General features: G+C 43.5%; 1 protein-coding gene across 17 annotated transcripts in view; it reads right to left on the bottom strand.

Annotated features, from left to right (window-relative positions):
- Positions 1 to 24,146, bottom strand: part of LOC102983402 (protocadherin gamma-C4) — a 169,933-nt gene that overhangs the window by 20,697 nt on the left and 125,090 nt on the right. For 2 of the 17 annotated variants that reach the window (XM_024123509.3, XM_024123513.3), the window contains exon 1: positions 919 to 3,360. The exons of 13 other annotated variants lie outside the window; for them this stretch is intronic. In XM_024123509.3, coding sequence (XP_023979277.1) covers positions 919 to 3,360 — 2,442 coding nt within the window. 2 more of the 17 variants (XM_024123566.3, XM_024123553.3) reach the window with 2 other exon arrangements.

Below are 24,146 nucleotides of genomic sequence, written 5' to 3'. Positions count from 1 at the left end.
GAATCTCATTGTCAGCTGATGGCCATAAGGATTCAATTTTTCTGAGATCCCAGACTTTAGCTATGGAATGGGCATCACAGCTTGTGGTAGGGGGAACATTTCTAGGACTGATCCAGGTCACCCAAGGAAGATGACTAGAGTCTAGGCATGGCCTCTAGGCTTTATGGTTTCATCAATTCAGAAGAAACTACTTAAAAAAAGACTCCCATAGTGGCTGTCTCTATGAATTCCTCAGCAGTAAAACAGGTTTTGATATTTAGTGATTTCACTTATTGCCTTTTCCTCCCAAAGAGGTAAAGTTCCCCTGCCCCAATCTATTGAATCTAGCTCAAATCCCAGTGGGGACTTGATTGGGAGTCCTGGAGACCTGGACAAAAAGATCCCTGCTTCCACCTTGACGCCTCTCTACTCCCTTGGCTCTTTCTTCTTTTTGCTCTCTGCTACGTTTCAAGCAGAGAGTCCCTTTCACCGTGGATTAGGGAGTAGATGATACTGTGGGGCAAAGATGTTAGCTCCCCTTAACCTAGAGTTAAGGTGTTCCAGACCCTGGCCCCCTCATTCAGGAAGAGTAGAGAAAGCAGCCACCTGGGTTTAGGTGCACCTTGTGCACAAGAGCCTTCCATATGATCCACATTCCAGTAGTGTGTTTCCACAATACCCTGGCTCTTGATCACTTACTTTCAATTCTTACTCTCAGATAAGGGCATAATCCACCTCAAGTACTAATCCGTGAAAACTCCCTGGTTAATTCACAAAACACTTCTAAAGCATAGCATCTACCACATAGTTACCACTCACAGAAGTGGTGATATCACTACAGGCTCTTACAGAGAGACCAGTACTCTCTGGGACATGGCCCAGCCACATGCCTGCCTCAGAATAACCCTCAAGCATTGGCTGAGCCTGCAAAGGTCTCACCTCTAGCCCATAGAGAAGATCAGAGGGTGGGCAACTTGGGCGAACAGGTTCCCCTGCCATAGGTGCACTGGGTGACTTCACCATCATGAAGCTATCGCTCCGAGTGGGTGCAGAAGCCAAGGGTGTACAGCCATGAGAGTGGCCGCCCACATCAACAAACTTGATAGGATCATCTGACCCTAGCTGGATTCGGAGGATCCCATTGGAAGGAGGAAGCCCCTCTCTCCTTCGAGATCGGGTGAGGCAGGCACAGGTGCCAGCAGGAAAGCAGGTCACTCCACAGGCAGCCCCACGCAGGCACTTCGAGATTAGTGCCACGAATGAGCCAAAGGAGACAAAGCAAATTGCCACTAGAGATACAGCCAAGTACAGGGTCAAGCGGGATTCTCCTTCCCTTGGAGCTGAAGATTCTCGAAGATCAGGGACGACTGGATGAGTGTCTTCTTCCAAGGACACCAGGAGAGTAACGGAGGTAGAGAGTGGTGGGCTGCCACTGTCCTTTACCACAATGACCAGCTTCTGCGGCGGGAGATCAGCTGGGATGGGAACAGCCGTCCGCACCTCCCCAGCATAGCGGGAGACTGCAAACAGGCTGGGATCTGGGGCCTCCAGGAGCTGATATGAAACCCAAGCATTGTAACCTGAATCCAAGTCCACAGCGGTCACCTTTGTAACTAGGTGTCCAGCACCAACTGATGGAGGCAGTGCTTGTGGACATAAGGAACCAGGTCGGGCTCTAGGGCGGAGCACAGCTGGCGCATTGTCATTGAGGTCCAGCACAAATAGACGAACTGTCACGGTGCTACTAAGGGGTGGGTTGCCCCGATCCCGGGCCTGCACCTCAAACTGCAGCGTCTGTGTTTGCTCATAGTCAAAGGATCGAGTAGCATGAACAGCTCCCGTCTGGGGGTTCAGAGAGATGAAGGAGGAAGCTGACACATCTCGATTTCTGGGCTCTAGGAGAGAGTAGGAGATAAGTGCATTCAAGCCAGAGTCTGGATCAGAGGCTGCAAGGGAGCAAAGCAGGTCCCCTGGGCGATTGTTCTCTGGAACAAATACTTCATGTGACCTCTGAAAGAAAGAGGGTGGGTTATCATTCACATCTGAAATATTGAGGAAAATGGTCCTGTGGGTGCTCAGAGGAGGGCTCCCAGCATCAGAAGCAGTGACCATGATATCATAGCTGGATTTGGCCTCTCGGTCCAAGGGCCCAGCAGTCACCAGGGAGAACTGGTTCCTGAAGGCGGACTTGAGGGCAAAGGGTAAATGGTCAGGAATACGGAGGCTCACATCTCCGTTTGAACCTGAGTCGGGGTCCTGCACACTGATGAGCGCCACCACGGTGCCAGGTTCTGCGCTCTCAGCGAGAGTCCCAAGCTCTGAGGTCACTGTGATGTGGGGGGCATTGTCATTTACATCCAGGAGATCCACCCGAAGGCTGCAATGTTGCTCCATGGCTGGAGAACCCCCATCTCGAGCCCGAACATCAAATTCATAGTAATTCTCGCTCTCAAAGTCTAGGGGCCCCTGAAGAGTAAGCTTGCCATTAGTGGGGTGCAGGCTAAAGAGATTTCTCACACGATCAGGGGTGTGACCACTGAAAGAAAAGGTGACGTTACCACTGGGACCCAGGTCTGGGTCAGAGGCATTGAGCTGGATGAGCAGCATGCCGGCTGGCGCGCTCTCCAGAACGCTAATCCTGTAGCTGGATTGCTGGAAGGCTGGGGCGTTGTCATTCACGTCCAGCACTGACACCCGGAGCTCCGCTGTGCCAGATCTCGGGGGGTTCCCTCCATCCACAGCAGTCAGCACTAGGCGGTAGTCTGATTGCTTTTCCCGATCCAAAGGCTTCTCCAGGAGCAGCTCTGGGACCAGGCTGCCGTCGCTGCGCTTCTTGACATCCAGTGCAAAGTGTTCATTGGAGCTTAGTCTATAGCTGCTGATGGAGTTGCTCCCCACATCTGCATCCTGAGCCTTTTCCAAGGGGAAACGCTGTCCTGGAGGAGCTGCCTCCCCAATTTCCAAGTCCAGCTGCTGCCGAGGAAATCGGGGGGCGTGATCATTCACATCCACGATTTCTACCTCTGCTCGGTACATTTCCAAAGGCCCTTCTGTTACAAACTCCAGGGGCACGATGCAGCTGGCACTGAGCCCACACAGTGCCTCTCGATCGATTGGATTCTTGATGAGCAGGGCACCGCTGTCCAAATCCACACGGAAGTGTCTTTGGTTCACCTCTCCAGCGACCTGCAGCCTGCGAGCTGCCAAGCTCTCTGCATCCAGCAGGAAATCTTGGGCCACATTCCCTACAAAAGTCCCTTCCTGTGACTCCTCTGGGACCGGGTATCGGATCTGCCCACAAACGTAACCCAGGTGGCAAAAAAGGAACAAAAGGGTAGTCCCCCGGCAGATTTCTACCCAGCTTCTCACCTTGCGGAGCATTGCTGCCGCCCACTAGTTCTCTATCTGGTCCTGAGAAGCCGAAGAAGCCGACCCGCCCCGAACGGCCACAGCAGCTGGAGACACCTATCTCCCTTTCCCCGCGCCAGCTCTGGCGCGGCTGGGCCGGCGCCGCAAGGGTTACGCGCCGTTTTTTTGCTGGTGGCGGGGTAGATTTGTCTGCCTTCCTCCACCCGATTGGCAGACAGCGGCTCCTGGGCTCAGCCAATAGGCTAAGCAGAGAACGTCCCAATAGCAGCAGGGTAAATGCGTCGCAGCATTGGAAACAGGAAAGAAAAAACAAAAAACAACCCACCTATCTTTTTGCCTTCCTCCTGTTCAACAGCATTTTTTTTCCCACGGGTTATTACCTCTATGGAGAGGCAGACAACATACACGTATTTTTTTTCTCTAACACACCAATCCCCAGCCCACACCGCCCCGCCCCTTTCCGGTGGGGAAAACAGCGACAGCCTGAGCCCTAGCAACCTGCAGCCCAGAGAGTGAGTAGCCATTTGAGACTGGTCACTTTGTTCAAGCCAATGTTGTCGTCCACCAATATTCTAAATGAGTAGCTTCTGCCTCAGTCTGACTGGATTAGAGCAACAGCTACTTAGAAGCACTGCCTTATACTAAAAACTCTGCCCCTCTGCAGATTATTCAGAAATACATCCACCTCTTTGCAGAAAAGGCTTACACATTAAGGTTTTATGCAGTACACATTTTTGTTGTAACAGAAGGCGCAGCAGAAACCAAACCTCTCTTATTCAGATACCCACTGGTGGTATACTAAATTGCCATTCATCGATTTCAAGGACAGTATGGAAGGAGGTGAAGGAGGGGGGAGGAAGCCAGGAGAGGGAGATGTTCCAAATCAGTAAAGAATCAGTTTGTCTGGGAGACGCTAAGGATTACATCTCACTTCCTGGCAGAATGCTAATGTTCACAGATTTAATAGCTTCCTTGAATGATTGAGATCTGCTACCAACAGCACAGTGCCTACAAATCTCCTTTATCTGACACCACTGTATGCTCGATAAGTTGTTAATTACCAACAGTGACTGTTTCAAAAGAGCAAGTTTTTCACTTAGCCCTAGGGGGCCTTTTGGCAAGGGAGACTTGATCTCACCCCACCCCTACCCTGATCCAGACCCTCCCTGGAGCCTGGCTACCACGTTGCACAAATGCAGAAACATCGTTCAATTCACACTGTAGTTACCTGCAAACTGTAATTCAAGTCGCAAACACACCACAGCACAAAGAGAAAAATTCAGCCTGATTTGGACATGAGATTTTTAAAATTCATCTGAATCCTCACCTAGGCTGCCAAAACCAGTGGCAAAACCTGAGGTTATCCTCCCCAGGTGTTTTCCCAAGCCCTTGACCCTCAAGAATATCCTTTTGATGGTGAGGCTAGCAACCAACACTCTGGTCTCAAAGGGAGGTATTGCTTTCTGTGTTCTTTTACTCCCAAACACCTAAACCTCCTCCCATGGGAATGACGGAGATGTCAATCAATCTGACCTATCAGGTGGTTATGCCAGGATTCACTATCTCAGGGGAATGACACCATTAGCCACCCAAGCTGGGTCAGTCACAATGAAGAGGAGTAAGGAGGGTCATCCTCGACTCATTCCTCTCCCTCATTCCCTTTATCATGTCAATGAATGAGTGCTGATAATTTCATTACAGTTACCTCCATCTATACTGTCACCGTGCTGGTTCAAGCATTTATCAATCTTCTCAAATACTATAATAGCCTTCTAATTTTTTTTTGTCTACAGTCCCAATATCCCCAATCCATTTCATTTGTGGCTGCCAGAATAATCTCTCCAAAACCAACAAAAAACCCTGATGACATCACATTTATGTCAGTTCAAAATTCTGCAATTACTATCATGGATATAGAATACAATAAAAACTCCTTGGCATGGCGTAAAGGTAACTCAAAATTTAACTCCTGCCTACTTGCTTCACTTTATCTCCTGCAAAGATTGTTTTACAAACACACTTTAAGGTTCAGCAATAATGAAAAATCATAATCCTTCTGCATGGAATCTCCTGCAAGGGTCCCTCTCTACCCCCCTTTCCCCTTTATTATTTGACAAACTACTACTCAACCTTTTGTTTTCAGATCAAGCATCATCACCTCTGTGAAGTCTCCCTGATTTCCCCAGGCTTCGGTGTTTCTTTTCCTTTGCTCCCGTTGTTTCTTGTATTATACAGATCTCCATTATCATTTTTGTGGGTGTGTGTGCGTGTCTGTCTCCTACAGTATCTTGTGTACCATAGCGGCAGGGACTGTGTCTTTTTATCTTTTAAAGTGTCTAGTACATAGGGATGTTCAATAAATGGTGAAATGATAATATCACTAATTATTAGTTCAACAAATATCTACTGAATACTTGTACTTTATATGAGTACTTTATATTGAGTATACATTTTATATGCATTACTTCTCACTCTTACACAATTTTGGAAAATTTTATAGATGAGAACACTGAAGATCAGAAAGGTTAGGAGACTTGTGTAAAGCTCAACTAGTAACTGCAGTACTAGGATCCCCCCACTGCCACCTCTGGTCTTTCTAGAAAGAATATTTATTTTTTATTTATTTTATTTTTGGCTGCTTTGGGTCTCCATTGCTGCGCACGGGCTTTCTCTAGTTGCGGCGAGCCGGGGCTACTCTTCATTGCGGTGTGCGGGCTTCTCATTGCGGTGGCTTCTCTTGTTGCAGAGCACGGGCTCTAGGCACACCTGCTTTGGCAGTTGTGGCACGTGGGCTCTAGAGCGCAAGCTCAGTAGTTATGGCTCACGGGCTTAGTTGCTCCAAGGCATGTGGGATCTTCCTGGACCAGGGCTTGAACTCGTGTCCCCTGCATTGGCAGGCGGATTCTTAACCACTGTGCCACCAGGGAAGCCCCTCTTTCTATAACATCTTAAATCATATTTCTACCAGTTTGTCATCCCTGTAACCATAAACTGGTCCTTTACTGATGCCTTTAATATCAAAGAACTAGACCTCTTATAGGTCTCAATCCCTTTTATTTGCAAGTTCACAGCAAAACAAACAGGCATACAATCTATATTACTAGAACTGGAAGATCATAAAGCCTGAATCCTACACATCCTAGACTTGACCTTTTTATGCCAGGTATGTGATTCTCCCCTCTAGATTTTTAAAACACCTTTATTGAGCTATATAAATAATAATTATTTATATATAAATTATTACATATTATTATATATAATTCATCCATTACACCATAGGATTCATCTCTTTAAAATGTACAATTCAATGGTTTTTAGTATATTCACATATACTAAAATGATGCAACCATCACCATAGTATAGTTATAGAAAAAAAAACTTTCATTCCCAAAAGAAACCCCATACCCATTGCCTAGCTCTAGATTTTTAAAGAAATAGTTGCCCAGGTGCCAGTCGTTGAGGAAGATTTTTTTCTTCAGATGACTGAAATACCTTATGTCTTCCTTACAATGCTCTCCTAGAGCTATTCTATATAATATTTTAAGGTTGGGAAATAACATCACATAATTTTTTTAAAGTTCAGTTTGGCCCACTAAGGCTGGCTGCTGGTTCTGTGAACACCAGAATAACACTTTGCTTCAAAAACATGCTAATTGATAGACTGGCAGGTCCTAGGGCAATGCTTTGCAAATTCCTCTTCACATTGAAATCACTTGGGGACCTTCAAAAAATACTGATGCCTGTGTCCCATCTCAAGAGATTATGCTTTAATCCATTTGGGATGTGGCCTGGGCTTCAGAATTTTTAAAAGGTCCCTAGGTAATTCTGGTGTGCAACCAAGTTTGAGAACATTGTCCATGGGAAAATGCCAGTTGTTTTCCAGTCTGACCAGAAAAGCAGCAGCTGCTTCTCTCTGGCTTTCATCCTTCCTTAGCCTTTCCATCTATGCCTCTACTTTGTCATCTTTGAGTGTCTCCAGGTTTGTTCATTTCTAAAGTGTGTTTAATTAAGATTTGGAGTGGGTTAAGAACTAATAAAAAATATTAGTCATAGCTAAGAATTTTTTAACACCTTTGATACACTAGGCAATGTGCATATATTATATCATGCACTAATGTAATAAAACCCTTGTTACTCCCTTTTTGCATATGAAAAAGGGTCTAGAAAAGAGATTAACTTGGCCATGGACTCATACATGGTAAGTGTCTAACTGCCAAACCCAAGGCTTGATAGCAATAATACACTTATTAGTAACAAAGTAACAGTTGTTCTCCCACAAATGGAAGTGTGTTTAATTTCACTCCAAAACAAAGACCTGCACACCATCCTGAATAAATGAAAGCTTTATCTTTTTCTCAGGATATGAATTTACCTACCTTTCACACTATGTGTATACCCAAGAACAATGATGAAAGGATAGGAAATAACACTTTGGGCAAGAAGAACTTTCATTTTGTACTTTATGTTCTTCTGGATTGTCTGGATTTATCTTCAAAATAAATGATTATTTTTACTTTTATAATGGATGTTGGTTACCTTTGGATTTGGGGAATATAATTAGTTTTAATTTTTTTCTTATACTTTTACATATTTTCCAAATTTTCTATAATGCACATGTATTACTATCATAACATAAAAATTTTTTGTGAGTAATGTCCACATAATTTCCAGCACTGTGCTTGAAATAAAATTTAAAGGACCCTAGAATTTTATTTCTTTCATAGAAAGTCATCTGGGAATGAGGTACAGGATCTGTGTAGTCAAAGGAAAATTATCAGCAAACCATTAGCTTTAATGCAGATGTGGCAATCATTTGAAAGATGGACAGATGAGGTAGTTTTTATATTCCTAGCAGCTGCCACTGGTTAGAGGTATTCATCAGCTTGTACTCAATGCAAATGACACCAAGCTAAGTAAGCTCTGAGTGCTGAGATGGTGAGTTATAGCTTAATGGCCCTTTAGCAGGATTGGTTAGTTGCTATGGCAAGTGAGTGCTGAGGGTGTGAATTGTGCCCACAGATAAGTCAATTAACTCCACACTGTGTGGGACCACAAACCACACTCTAGCTGGGCCATCCCCCTCCCCCAAAGGCACGACGTTTGATCTGGGAAAGGCCAAGTGAAAATGTGGATGCATCATTAGGAAAACATCTTGATCACTGAAAATAAAGGCGGCTACATACTTTCCTGAAACTGATGCAGGAATCACAAAGCATTAATATCATTCCAGGACGACTTGCTAACCCTTACCTGTCCGGGAGGGGAGCTCTCTGCACCCAACACTTGCCTATAGAACACTGGATCGAGGCTCCGCAGAGTGTTCTGGCGGCTGGCCAGTGGGCTGGCGGCACCTGGTTTCTTCAGCAGCGGGTCGCTGCGTCTCGAGTCAGTGGTGAGGTACACCTGATGGTAAAGGTGTGGAGGCATCAGGCCTCCCCGCACGGCGTCCGCGTGCAGAGAAGGCCCTGGTGTTCGGTACAGGGAGCTCACGGGCGCTCGGTACAGGTCCCTGGACTGCTTCCATTTGTAAACTTTGAATACGATCACTCCCAATACTGTGACTGCGAACCCCACGGAGACCAGGATTAAAGAGAGAAGTAGATAAAAGGTGAGATTTTTATTCTGCTCCCTGGGGGCAGAGCCGGAGGGGAACTCAGCTCGGGCTTCAGGAGATTCCTCGATTACTGACACAGTCAGGGTCGCGGTGGTGGACAGCGATGGTTCCCCATTGTCTCTGATCAAGACCGTGAGAGTCTGCCTGGGCGAATCTGTATCCTGGACTGGGCGGGCAGTGCTGACTTGACCCGTGTGAAGTCCCACAGCAAAAAGGCTCTGGTTGGGGGCTCCCAAGAGGCTGTAGGAGAGCCAGGCGTTGTGCCCTGCATCCGGGTCCCAGCCTACCACACGCGTGACCACGTGGCCTGCGGAGGTACCTCGAGGCAGCATCTCCACCGAGCTCTGGCCAGGCCGGGGGTATAGGACCTGGGGGGCATTGTCATTTCGATCAGTGACAAATATGTTCACGCTGATGTTGGTGGCCAGGACAGGAGTGCCCCCATCGCTGATATGAGCTGTTAATTCGAACTCCCGCCGATCCTCATGGTCCAGGGGCACTAAGGATGATACGACGCCACTGTCACGATTTATCGTGAAATAGCGACCCACTAGCCCTATTTCAGCTCCTTGCTCCAAGAGAAAGAAGGAAAGGCGAGCATTCGGCGGGGCGTCAGGGTCCCAGACACTTAGGTTTAGTATTGGAACACCGGGGAGGTTATTTTCCTCAACGTAAACATCGTAGGAAGACTGGGAAGATTGTGGAGGGTTGTCGTTGATGTCGGACACTTGCACTTGCACTGTCGTGAGGGCTGAGAGGGAAGGGGTTCCCGCGTCTCGAGCCGTGATGCTGAGGTTGTATTCTGGCACAGTCTCCCGATCCAGGGCTGCGCTGGTTTTCAAAGTAAAGTAATTCTTGAGGGAAGATGTAAGGCTAAAAGGGAGACCTGGTGGAACCTCGCAAGTCACCAGCCCATTCTCCCCAGCATCCAGATCGGTCACACTGAGCAAAGCAATGACAGTTCCTAGGGGTGCATCCTCAGGGACTGGGCTGTACACGGAGGTGACTGTGATCTCCGGGGCATTGTCATTTACATCCACAACCTCTACCAAAACTTTACAATGTGCTCCCTCAGGATTGGCGCCCTTGTCTTTGGCCTGTATGTAAATCTCATGGAGTTTGGCGTCTTCAAAGTCCAGTCGACCCTTGACTGTCAGCACCCCAGTTACAAGGTCTAAGGAGAATAGTTCCCGCACGCCAGCGCGGTTGTGGCTACCGAAGGAGTAAATGATTTCGCCGTTGGGGCCTTCATCCAGATCCGTCGCACGGACTTGCACGACGCGAGTGCCGGGGGGTGCATCCTCCAGGACGCGAGCCCGGTACAAGGACTGGTTGAAGGTGGGCGCATTGTCATTCGCGTCCAGCACGACGATTCGGATAGGAAGGCTGGCCGAGCGAGCCGGAGTTCCTCCGTCCAACGCTGTCAGCACCAGCTGCAGATCTGGTTCTCGCTCCCGGTCCAGGGCGCGCTCCAGCACCAGCTCCGCGTACTTGGTGCTGTCTTCCCGCGTCTGCACGCGAAGCGCAAAGTACTCATTTCGGCTCAGCTCATAGGTTTGTAAAGAGTTGCTTCCCACATCTGGATCGTGCGCGCTCTCGAGCGGAAAGCGCGTCCCCGGCGCCACAGCCTCGCTAATCTCCAATTTCATTTCCCGGGTAGGAAAAGAGGGATTGTTGTCGTTGATATCCTGGATCACCACTTCCGCGCTGAACAGCTCTAGCGGCCTCTCCACTACCAACTCTAGAGTTATGGTGCAGGAGGGCAGCGTCCCACATAGCTCCTCTCGATCCAGGCGGTCGTTCACGAACATCTCTCCCGTCTCCCAGTTCACCTCAAAGAATCTTCGGCTAGCTCCGGACACCACCCGGAGCCTGCGGGCTGACAGGCTGCCGAGATCCAAGCCAAGGTCCCTAACCACGTTTCCCACCGCGAAACCCTTCTCTCTCTCCTCCAGGATCTCATAGCGAATGACGGCGGCGGAAGCCTTATGCAAGGCACCAAGAAGAAGCAAAACTCCCACCACTCTCCCAGTGCTTACCAGTCCACTTCTCCAGGCCTCTGGGATCATCTCAGTCAAAGGCAATTCCTCTTAGCGGGGTCCAGATCGGCCCGGCTTCTTTCCTGAGAAACTTTCAGCGGGTTAACGCTCGGGCGCTGGGCTCCGAGTCGGACATGGCTTTCTGGATGCCGTTGATTTGCTCGCCGGCTATTCAGTCTCTGTCTCATCCCGCGGCTCCAAGAGGGGACGGGCCGGGGCCAGATCTCCAGCTTCTTCATTGGCCGACAGCGGCACGCAGAGTCCCAGCCAATAACTGCACGAAAAATGCGCCAGCGCCCGGCTCTCTGAGCGGGACCAGCGCTAGCGCCAGGAACTTCTTTGCTTTGGCTTCCTTCCAGAGTTTACAGCCGGAGCTCCTTGGCAGTATGCGCGCATCGGAAACCCACCTTAGCTGTAAAGCTAACTTCAGGGTGATGGAGCTGGCCTTTCTGCAAGTCTTCAAGCCGAACTAAGGCCTATTAAACACTTCAGCTGCTGACTTTAATCCCAAGAAGGGGGTTCAAACCAAACCGAAAACGACACAACGTTATCTGGTTTGTTGGAGGACTAGGTAAAACTTACCTAGCTGGACCATATTGTGGCGAGGCATTTAGCATTTCTGTGGAGGTGTTGATAATTTCAGTTATATCTTTACCAAATGAGACTGTAGAACTGCGGGTCTCTTCCTCAGTAGAGAAAATCTACAGGAGCTACCAGCTGTTTGGTTTAACTTTGTTTTATGAAATTTAAAAGTACAATTCAGATTTCTTTTTAAATTGGATGTTGTTGCTTAGCTCTTATTTCTTAACAACCAGGGAGCAATGTGAAATTTTTCTATTCTGTTTGTCCCAACAAGCATAACCTCAATCAGAGAGCATCTCTAAAGTTTCCCTTTACTTGATTAATTTGTTTCTCAAGATCATATGGCATACCACAAAGAGAAGTTGCATTGCTAATAAAGGATAATACCCCCTCTTCACTCCCCTCCCCCCCAAAAACAACAGAAAAGAAAAAGAAAAAAGACCAGGTTTTATTTACCACCTGGGACCTTTATAAAATGATTGGGATATCAGAAATACAAAGCCTTTAGCCACAGAATAAAGAGCCTGAAGTTTTCTGCATTTAGGATTGTAGTCAAACAAAATAGTAATGATTAGGATAATGAATAAGAGAGTCAGCTATGATATAAGTTAGAATTGAGTTGTACATCCTTAGACAAGAAACTACCCTCTAAGGTTTCCTGAGTTCCCATCTTATTAAATAAGGCAGATAAAATCCTGGCACACAGTAAGTCTTAATTAATGATGCACATCACCCCGTTAGATACTAGAAGTAAAGAACCTCATACTATTTCTGTACGCTTATCTTGGACACCACTTTGGTTGCATATCGTCCTTTCTGAATTTTAACTGAACCTTGAGGAAGGGTGGTAGGCAGCAAGGTTAGATAGATATATAGGAAGTAAGTATATATAGGATATTTATTGAAGAGATGAAAATCCATATTTGACCTGTCTCTCCATGTCCTCAATACTTTCTCTCTTAAAACCTCCAGTTTTTTTTGTTTTGTTCTGTTTTGTTTTTGTTTTTGTTTTTTGTGGTACGCGGGCCTCTCACTGCTGTGGCCTCTTCCGTTGCGGAGCACAGGCTCCGGACGCACAGGCTCAGCGGCCATGGCTCACGGGCCCAGCCGCTCCGCGGCATGTGGGATCTTCCCAGACCGGGGCATGAACCCGCGTCTCCTGCATCGGCAGGAGGACTCTCAACCACTGCGCCACCAGGGAAGCCCAAACCTCCAGTTTTAAATACTCAAATTTGACAATTGTCCATACCACCAAGAAGGCTGATAGGTATTAGAAGATAGAACATAGAATATAGAATTTAGAACATATATAGTAGCCCAGCCACTTGCTACTCAAAGTGTGAGCCAAGGACCAATGGCATGGGCATCACCTGGGAGCTGTTAGAAATGCAGAAATACCCCCACTCCAGACCTACTGAATCAGAATTTGCATTTTAACAAAAAGCCAGGGTGATTTGAATGTACATGAAAGTTTGAGAAGCACTGATCTAGTAGGTTTTTCAGACATACCAATTTATCAATCATTTTTTCCCTATTCACCATCACTTAACTGACATTCTGGTTTTCAAAAACTAGCTTTTAAAAGCTGAAGTAGTTTTCCCTTTAACAATAAGGCCCATAGTTTTCCTAAGAGCTCTTCATAAGCCAGCAGAACCCTCCTTGGATCCATTGTTTACAGTAGCAAGAGTGATCTTAAAATTTTAATCGAATCAGAAGATTCTCCAGCTCAAAACTTCTCAGCAGCATCTCACTCACTACTCCCGAAATAAAATACCAAATCCTTTGCATAGTATCCAAGTTCTCAAGCCTTCCCCTTCTCTCAATATTTTATTACACTGCGTTCAGTGTGGTCGTCAACCAAGCTCTTCATGCTTTTTTCTCCTAGGAAAGCTTCTTTCCCTTCCTTCCCTTTGCTTTTGCTTATTTCTACAAATCTTTCAGGTCTCAGTTTAAATGTTGTTTCCTAATAGAGGTCTTCCTTAGGCCCCACTTAAAACCAGGATCCTTTGTTATGCTCCCACAGAGAACCTTATATTTTCCTTTATTGAACCTAGCACAATTTAAAATTTTATAATTATATTTTGTTTAAGCATAGTGCCTGCCTCTCCCACTAAAAAAATAAAGCTACAAGAAGGCAGAGACCATGCCTGTTTTGATTATCACTTGCCTCCTCAGTGACTAGCATAGTAGGCACTTGATGCTTAATTTTTCCCAGCTTTATGGAAGTATGATTGACAAACAAAATTATATAAATTAAGATGTACAACATGATGATTTAATATATGTATATATTGTGAGATGATCAACACAATATAGTTAACACATCCATCACCTCACCTAGTTACCATTTTTTAAGGTGTGTGGTAAGAACATTTAAGACCTACTCTTAACAAATTTCAAGTTACACTACAATATTGTTAACTATAGTCACCATGTTGTACATCGGATTCCAGAACTCATTCATTTTATAACTGATAATTTGTACCCTTTGACCAACATCTCCCCATACTTAAGGCTTATTAATATAGCAATCTTCATGCTAATGGCATAGTAATCATTAAATGCAGCAAGGACTATATATATTCGTTTGTATCCATTTTCCCTAGGAGAAAGCATTTTTGGAAGATACAGTCAGTCTTTTAAGCTACCAGTGCGCTAGTGAAACTATTTCTTAACCTAATGATTTGAAAGAGAAAACATAGCTTGCCAAAGAGCCAAGCAAGGTGTGGTAATATAACTCACACTGGACATAAAACTTGCTGTCACCTATATCCAGGGGAAATGGAAGTATCAGTGTACAGGATCAATGGAATTTTCCAGTCTCTATCTTCTTTCCTCTCTGTTTTATAATTCCAAGAGAGCCTTAGATCAACAAGATGCAGCAAACAATTTTAAAATAGAAAGTGAACCTATTATAGTGTTCAACAGTGAGGCCTTAGTGTCAAAAAGACTTGAGTTCCAATACTGGACATTATACTTAGTAGCTATGTAACCATGAAGCTTTTATTTTTAACTTTTATTTTCTTTATCTATAAAATGGGAATAATAATAGTACTCCTTGACATAATCACCGGTATCTCAATCTTTTATTTTAATCTTTTAACAGCTTTGTACTTACCATACAGCTCACTTGGACAATCAATGATTTTTAGCAATTTTATACAGTTACACAACCAATACCACAATCCAATTTTAGAATACTCCCATCAACCCCCCAAATCCTTCATGCCTGTCTGCAGTCAATCCTTGCTCTCACCCCCAGCTTCAGGTAGCCACTGATCGATTTTCTATATAGTTTTCCTTTTTCTAGAAATTTCACACAAAAGGGAATTATAAAATGCATAGCCTTTTGGATGCGCAACATCACTAATTATTAGAGAAATGCAAATCAAAGCTGCAAATGAGGTACCACCTCACACCGGTCAGAACAGCTATCATTTAAAAGTCTACAAATAACGCATGCTGGAGAGGGTGTGGAGAAAAGGGAACCCTCCTACACTGTCGGTGGGAATGTACGTTAGTGCATCCACTATGGAAAACAGTTTGGAGGTTCCTCAGAAAACTAAAAATAGAATTATCATATGATCCAGCAATCCCAATCCTGGGCGTATATCTGGACAAAACTATAATTCAAAAAAGATACATGCCTCTCTATATTCATAGCAGCACTATTCACAATAGCCAAGACATGGAAACAACCTAAATGTCCATTGACAGATGAATGGATAAAGAAGATGTGGTACATATATAAAATGGAATATTACACAGTATAAAAAAGAACAAAATACGGCTTCCATGGTGGCACAATGGTTGAGAGTCCGCCTGCCGATGCAGGGGACACGGGTTCGTGCCGCGGAGCAGCTAGGCCTGTGAGCCATGGCCACTGAGCCTGCGCGTCTGGAGCCTGTGCTCCGCCCCGCGTACCACAAAAAAAAAAAAAAAAAAAAAAAAAAAAAAAAAAATAATGCCATTTGCAGCAACATGGATGAAACTAGAGATTATCAAACTAAATCAGAAAGAGAAAGACAAATACCATATGATATCCCTTATTATGTGGAATCTAAAAAATGGCACAAATAAACTTATCTACAAAACAGAAGCAGACTCACAGACAGACATAGAGAACAGACTCGTGGTTGCCAAGGGGTAGGGGGAGAGAGAGAGATGGACTGCGAGTTCGGGGTTGGTTGATGCAAACTACTACATATAGAATGGATAAACAACAAGGTCCTACTGTATAGCACAGGGAACTATACCCAATCTCCTGGGATAAACCATAGTGGAAAAGAATATAAAAAAGAATGTATATGTGTGTAACTGAGTCACTCTGCTGCCACACTGTAAATCAACTATACTTCAATTAAAAAAATTTTTTTAAAATGCATAGCCTTTTGTATCTGGCTTCTTTCACTTAGCATAATGTCACACCCAACTCTTAACCACACCTCAAAAATGTTCTGTCTCCAATGTTCCTCATCTAATAATGGGCACTTCTAGTCTAGTAAAAAATTCTCAGGTCATCCTTAACATCTTTTTCTACATTCCAACATTTAATTCATTACCAGTTCATGTCAATGCTTACTACCTCCAAAATATACTTTGAATCTATCAATTACTTTCCCCTCTACCCCTACCACCTGAGACAAAGTCACCTTAAATACTGTCAGCTTCCTCTCTGGTCTTCTTACTTCCTCTTTTGCTTTCCCTAAACTCCATTTCACATGTGGAAACCTGAAGAATCTTTCAAAAATATATATTAAATGGCTTCCCTGGTGGCGCAGTGGTTGAGAGTCTGCCTGCCGATGCAGGGGACACGGGTTCGTGCCCCGGTCCGGGAAGATCCCACATGCCGCGGAGCAGCTAGGCCCGTGAGCCATGGCCGCTGAGCCTGCGCGTCCGGAGCCTGTGCTCTGCAACGGGAGAGGCCACAACAGTGAGAGGCCCGTGTACCGCAAAAAAAAAAAAAAAAAATATATATATATATATATATATAAAATTATATACTCTTCTTGCTAAACACAGTGCTTGGTACCAGGACTGGCTACATAATTTGCGGGACAAGCACATAATGAAAACAGGGGGCTCCCTGTTAAAATATTACTACAATTTCAAGATGATGACAGCAGAGCATTAAACCAAATGCAGGGCCCTTCTGAGGTTGGGAACCAGTATGACTGCACAGTTCACATGCCCATGAAAATGGCCTTGCCTGGCACAGAGAAGCTCTCCATAAGTATTGCCTAATATTATTTTTTAAATATTAGGTAATTACCTAATATTATTTATTCCAAGAGGATTAATAATATCAGAAAATCTTATTCATGATACTATTAAATTAATGAATTCAAGGAAAAACATATGTATTATCCCCTAAAAGCCTAAATATCATCTAGTAATCTTTGAATTCAATCTAATTTGCCAATTTGAGGAACATCCTAAGGTCAAATTAAGGGATAATTTAAGGAGAAATTATATAAAAACAGATAATCTATAGATCAACATGTACCACAATTCAGACAGGTGGGATATTCAAGGATTTGGTGGAAGCTGAATGGTTTAGCCTTAATATTTCCGTGAAGTTCATCTGAAGTTTATTTAAGTGAGAAAATATTTTGCATACTTTGATTTGAAAAGATGATCTATGAACCTTAAGAATAAGAAATTATTTTATTAAAATATTTTGGAACTACGATCAGTGATTTAGAGGTCAAAGTTTAAGCAAAAAAAAAAAAAAGAGGTTTACTTCTCCCTTCCATTTGAGTGATAATCTCTTCTAGTCTTGATCACATCAGTACTATTACTGTTTATTATACCACAAAGCTTAAATATGCCAGGAAACTACCCGCAAAAAATTGCTAAATTTGTCCATATGAAAATATCCCAATTTCATCCCAAGATGAAATTTGTTTAATTTTTCCCCAGCATGCTATTATATTGTTACCTAAATTATTATCAATTTTTTGAAACAGGTAGCCTTGTACGGCTGAGTTATATTTCTAAATGAAGTAATTGACTTCAATATATAATGATAACTTTGAGTGAGAAAGAAGTGTGACTTTCTGATCTTTAAAACCTTCCGGCCAATATAGAAGTTTAGTACATGATATAGATGCAATCTCAAATCACCGAGACAAGGATGAAGTTTTTAATAAGCAGTACTGGGACAACTGGATAGCCACTTAGAAAAAAAAGAAAAAAAAGATAAAATTAGTTCCATACCTCAGCACACACAAGAATAAAGTCCATATAGATCAGGGATCTAAATGTACAAACCAAAATACCATACAAGTACTAGAAGAAAACGGATGGATTTTTCTACAACCTGAGTGTGGAACTATGACTCAAAACCTAAGTGCAATATAGAAAAGGACTGATTCATTTGGTTACATAAAAATAAAGGGGGAAAAACATTGCAGTGCAAAAATACCATATACAAAGTTGAAGGCAAATGACAAGCTAGGAGAAAATATTTGCAACTTGTATCTTGGACAAAGGGCTAATATCGCTAAACATATAAATAGCTTTCTAAAAGACAAAATACTAAAAAAAATCTAGAAGATAGAAAATAGAATAATGAATATAAAACATGAACACTTTTTAGAAAGATAAACTGGCTCTTAAACATATGAAAAGGTATTTAACTTCAACAGTAATGAGAGAAATTCTAATTAAAATGATTTTGAGATTTTAAAAACTGATCAGATTGGCAAAAATTAAAAAGCTTGACAACATATTCCATAGATGAGGCTATGGGAAAATAAACATTCTCATCTATTGGAATGCAAAATGGTACAATCTGAATATAGGGAAATAGTTATATCTAACAGAACTACATATGCACTTGCCCTATGACTTAGCAATCACATTTTTAGAAATTTACCCTAAATATACACCTCAAAAATTATGAAAATACATACATGGACCAGGTTATTCATTACAGCATTATTTGTAATTGCAAAAAGACTGAAAGCTACCTAAACGTAAAACTATAGTTGGTTGAATATACTATGATATGTACACATACAATGGAGTTTTATGAAGCTACAAAGAAAGATCTTTGTAAAATGATATAGAATGATTTCCAGAATATATTGTTAGTGCAAAAAGCAAAGTGAAAACCTTTTCTTCTGACATTGTGAAACTAGCCATACCACTATAAACAAATAGAAAATTGATGAAAATATGTAGAAAAATGCTTTTAGCCACTGGCTCAAAAGGAGTGCAAGATTGAGAGAAGGGAAGCAATGAGATGAGCCCCAGGATCTCTGTTATTTTGCCTGGAGGCAATTTTCAGAGAAAAAAAGATTTTAAAAAAATGAACAGCGTTTCAGCAACCTGTGGGAAAATATCAAGTGGTCTAACATAAGTGAAATTGGAGTTCTCTAATTTTGTATGTGTGTGTGTGTGCATGTAATAGTATTTGAATAAATATAGCCCCAAACTTCCTAAATCTAAAGAAAATTATAGACCCACAGAATCAAGAAGTTCAAGTATGCTACCCCAAGTAGGATTAAACACACCACAAAGAAAATGCACCATAAAGAAAACACACAATAAAGAAAAATACACCAAGGTCCATCATAATCAAATTTCTGAAAACCATTGATAAAGAGAAAAATTTAGAAGCAGTCAGGAAATACAGGAGAACAAACATAAGAAAGATTGCAGACTTCTCATCAAAAATAATGCAAGGCAGAAGAAAGAGGAAGAATATCTTTAAAGTGCTGAAAGAAAAATTTTGGCAACCTAGAATTCTATATCCAGCAAAAGTACTTTTCAAAAATGAAAGTAAAATAAAGATTTTTTTTTTCAGACAAACAAAAACCTAGAAAATGTATAACCAGAAGATCTATACTACAAGAAACATTAAAGAAAGCTCTTCAGTCAAAAGGAAAAGTGACACCGATGGAAACTTGGGTCTGTGTAAGGAATCAGTGATAGAAATGATAAAAATGTAGGTTGCATATTAAAGACTTTTCATGTTTAAATTTCTTTAAAAGATAAATGATTATCTAAAGCAAAAATAATAACAACATATTGTGGGGCTTAAAATACTACCGTAGTAAAATGTGTGGCAACAGTGGCACTAAAAAACAAAGGAGGGGAAATGGAAGTATACTGTTAAAGTGGTGTAATATTACTCAAATTCGATTACATTTATGATCATAAGTTAAAGATGCATAGTGTAAACCGCAGAACAAACACTTAAAAATCAAAGAGGATACTTAATAAAGTAATATCAGAGACAAAACAGAACACTAAACAATAACCTAGAAGGCAGGAAATGATAAAAGAAGAAATTAACAATGGATGGAGAGCACACATGGGCGGTGAACAGACACCAATTGCTGCCCCCACCGAACCAGAAGCGTGCGCGGGGCTGCTGCACCTACACACACCATATCAAGGGGATAACAGCCAGCACACACTAAGGAAAGAGGCAGCAAGCACCCAAACCAAAAGCAGCCCCTTGATTCTGGACAAACTGGTGGAGTAGAAAAACTTGAGCCCACTTCCTCTCACGAAAACACCAAAATCCCAACTGCTGAACAACCATCAACAAAAAAGACTGGAACCAACCAAAAAAGATATTTTACATCCAAAGACAAAGAAGAAGCCACAACAAGATGTTAGGAGTAGCACTTTCATGATATAAAGAAATCCCATAGGGAGTTCCTTGGTGGCCTAGTGGTTAGGATTTTGTGCTTTCACTGCAATGGCCTGGGTTCAATCCCTGGTCAGGGAACTGATATACTGCAAGCTGCATGGCATGGCAAAAAAAAAAAAAAAAAAAAAAAAAAAAAAGGAAGAAGAAATCCCATGCCCACTGGGTAGGCAACTCACAAACTGGAAAAAAAATTATATCGCAGAGGATCACCCAGAGGAGTGAGAGTTCTGAGCCCCATGTCAGTCTCCCCAGTCTGAGTGTCTTGCATTGGGAGGAGGAGCCCCCAGAGCATCTGGCTTTTAAGGACAGTGGGGCTTGAGTGCAGGAGCTCCACAAGACTAGGGGAAATGAAGAATCCACTCTTGGAAGATGCACACAGATTTCATGTGCACTGGGACCCAGCACAAAGCAATGACTCCATAGAAGCCTGAGCTAGACCTACCTGCAGGTCTTGGAAGGTCTCCTGGGGAGGTGGGGTTGGCTGTGGCTCACTGTGGGGGTAAGGACACTGGTGGCAGAGGCCCCAGGGAATATTGATTGGCATGAGCTCTCCTGGAGGTCGTCATTTGGGCACTGAGACCTGGCCAACAGCCTGCAGGCTCCAGTGCTGGGACCCCTCAGGCCAAAAAACCAGTGATGGGGAACACAGCCCCATCCATCAGCAGTCAGCCTGCCTAAAGTTTTACTGAGCTCACAGTCACCGCTAAACACACCCCTTGACGTGGCCCTCCCCATCAGAGGGACAAGACCCAACTCCACCCACCAGCGAGCAGGCATCAGTTCCTCCCACAAGGAAGCCTGCACAAGCACCTGGACCAACCTCACCCACCAGGAGGCAGACACCAGAAGCAAGAAGAATTATGATCCTGCAGCCTGTGGAAAGGAGACCACAACCACAGAAAGTTAGACAAAATGAGACTGCAGAGAAACACATTCCAGACGAAGGAACAAGATAAAAACCCAGAAGAACAACTAAGTGAAGTGGAGATAGGCAACCTACCTGAAAAAATAAAAGAAGAAATTAACAATGGATGGAGAGCACACATGGGCGGTGAACAGACACCAATTGCTGCCCCCACCGAACCAGAAGCGTGCGCGGGGCTGCTGCACCTACACACACCATATCAAGGGGATAACAGCCAGCACACACTAAGGAAAGAGGCAGCAAGCACCCAAACCAAAAGCAGCCCCTTGATTCTGGACAAACTGGTGGAGTAGAAAAACTTGAGCCCACTTCCTCTCACGAAAACACCAAAATCCCAACTGCTGAACAACCATCAACAAAAAAGACTGGAACCAACCAAAAAAGATATTTTACATCCAAAGACAAAGAAGAAGCCACAACAAGATGTTAGGAGTAGCACTTTCATGATATAAAGAAATCCCATAGGGAGTTCCTTGGTGGCCTAGTGGTTAGGATTTTGTGCTTTCACTGCAATGGCCTGGGTTCAATCCCTGGTCAGGGAACTGATATACTGCAAGCTGCATGGCATGGCAAAAAAAAAAAAAAAAAAAAAAAAAAAAAAGGAAGAAGAAATCCCATGCCCACTGGGTAGGCAACTCACAAACTGGAAAAAAAATTATATCGCAGAGGATCACCCAGAGGAGTGAGAGTTCTGAGCCCCATGTCAGTCTCCCCAGTCTGAGTGTCTTGCATTGGGAGGAGGAGCCCCCAGAGCATCTGGCTTTTAAGGACAGTGGGGCTTGAGTGCAGGAGCTCCACAAGACTAGGGGAAATGAAGAATCCACTCTTGGAAGATGCACACAGATTTCATGTGCACTGGGACCCAGCACAAAGCAATGACTCCATAGAAGCCTGAGCTAGACCTACCTGCAGGTCTTGGAAGGTCTCCTGGGGAGGTGGGGTTGGCTGTGGCTCACTGTGGGGGTAAGGACACTGGTGGCAGAGGCCCCAGGGAATATTGATTGGCATGAGCTCTCCTGGAGGTCGTCATTTGGGCACTGAGACCTGGCCAACAGCCTGCAGGCTCCAGTGCTGGGACCCCTCAGGCCAAAAAACCAGTGATGGGGAACACAGCCCCATCCATCAGCAGTCAGCCTGCCTAAAGTTTTACTGAGCTCACAGTCACCGCTAAACACACCCCTTGACGTGGCCCTCCCCATCAGAGGGACAAGACCCAACTCCACCCACCAGCGAGCAGGCATCAGTTCCTCCCACAAGGAAGCCTGCACAAGCACCTGGACCAACCTCACCCACCAGGAGGCAGACACCAGAAGCAAGAAGAATTATGATCCTGCAGCCTGTGGAAAGGAGACCACAACCACAGAAAGTTAGACAAAATGAGACTGCAGAGAAACACATTCCAGACGAAGGAACAAGATAAAAACCCAGAAGAACAACTAAGTGAAGTGGAGATAGGCAACCTACCTGAAAAAGAATTCAGAGATGATAGTAAAGATGATCCAAGATCTCAGAAAAAGAATGGAGGCACAGACCAAGAAGATACAAGAAATGTTTAAGAGAGAGCTAGAAGATCTAAAGAACAAGCAAACAGAGATGAACAATACAATAACTGAAATGAAAAATACACTAGAAGGAATCAATAGCAGAATAAATGAAGCAGAAGAACGAACAAGTGACCTGCAAGACAGATGGGTGGAAATCACTGCTGTGGAACAGAATAAAGAAAAGAACAATGAAAAGAAATGAGAACAGTCTCAGAGACCTCTGGGATAGCGTTAAATGCACAAACATTCGCATTATAGGGGTCCCAGAAGGAGAAAAGAGAGAGAAAGGGCCTGAGAAAATATTTGAAGAGATTATAGCTGAAAAATTCCCTAACATGGGAAAGGAAACAATCACTCAAGTCCGGGAAGTGCAGAGAGTCCTATACAGCATACACCCAAGGAGGAGCACGCAGAGACACATATTAATCAAACTCACAAAGATTAAAGACAAAGAAAATAATAAAAGCAATGAGCGTAAAGCAACAAATAACATACAAGGGAACCCCCATAACCTTATCAGCTGATTTTTCAGCAGAAACTCTGCAGACCAGAAGGGAGTGGCATGATACATTTAAAGTGAGGAAAGGGGGAAACCTACAACCAAGGTTACTCTACCCAGCAAGGCTCTTATTCAGATTTGACAGAAAAATCAAAATCTTTATAGACAAGCAAAAGTAAGAGAATTCAGCACCAACAAACCAGCTTTAGAACAAATGCTAAAGGAACTTGTCTACGTGGAAAAGAAAAGGCCACAAATAGAAACAAGAAAATTACAAATGGGAAAGCTCACTGGTAAATGCAAGCATACAGTAAATGAAGGAAATCATCCACACACAAATATGCTATCAAAACCAGCAATCGTGAGAAAAGGAGAGTACAAATGCAGGATACTGAAAGTGCATTTGAAATTAAAAGACAAGCAACTTAAAACAATCCTTATATATATATATATATATATATATATATAAAGACTGCTATATCAACCTCATGGATACATGTACCCCAAAGTTCATTGCAGCACTATTTACAATAGCCAGGACATGGAACCAACCTAAATGTCCATTGATGGAGGAATGGATAAGGAAGATGTGCAATTACACACACACACACACACACACACACACACAATGGAATATTACTCAGCCATAAAAAAGAATGAAATAATGTCATTTGCAGCAACATAGATGCACCTAGAGAATATTATACTAGGTGAAGTACGTCAGACAGAGAAAGATAAACATAATATGATATCACTTATCTGTGGAAGTTTTTTAAAAAGTGATACAAAGAACTTATATACAAAACAGAAACAGACTCAGAGACTTCGAAAACAAACTCATGGTTACTAAAGTGGAAACGTTGGGCTTCCCTGGTGGTGCAGTGGTTGAGAATCTGCCTGCCAATGCAGGGGACACGGGTTCTAGCC

This window comes from Physeter macrocephalus, chromosome 8 (genome assembly GCF_002837175.3).
Source record: "Physeter macrocephalus isolate SW-GA chromosome 8, ASM283717v5, whole genome shotgun sequence".
Lineage (NCBI taxonomy): Eukaryota > Metazoa > Chordata > Mammalia > Artiodactyla > Physeteridae > Physeter > Physeter macrocephalus.
Note: the sequence above shows the minus strand (reverse complement) of the source record. Positions and strands in the feature narration are given on the sequence as shown.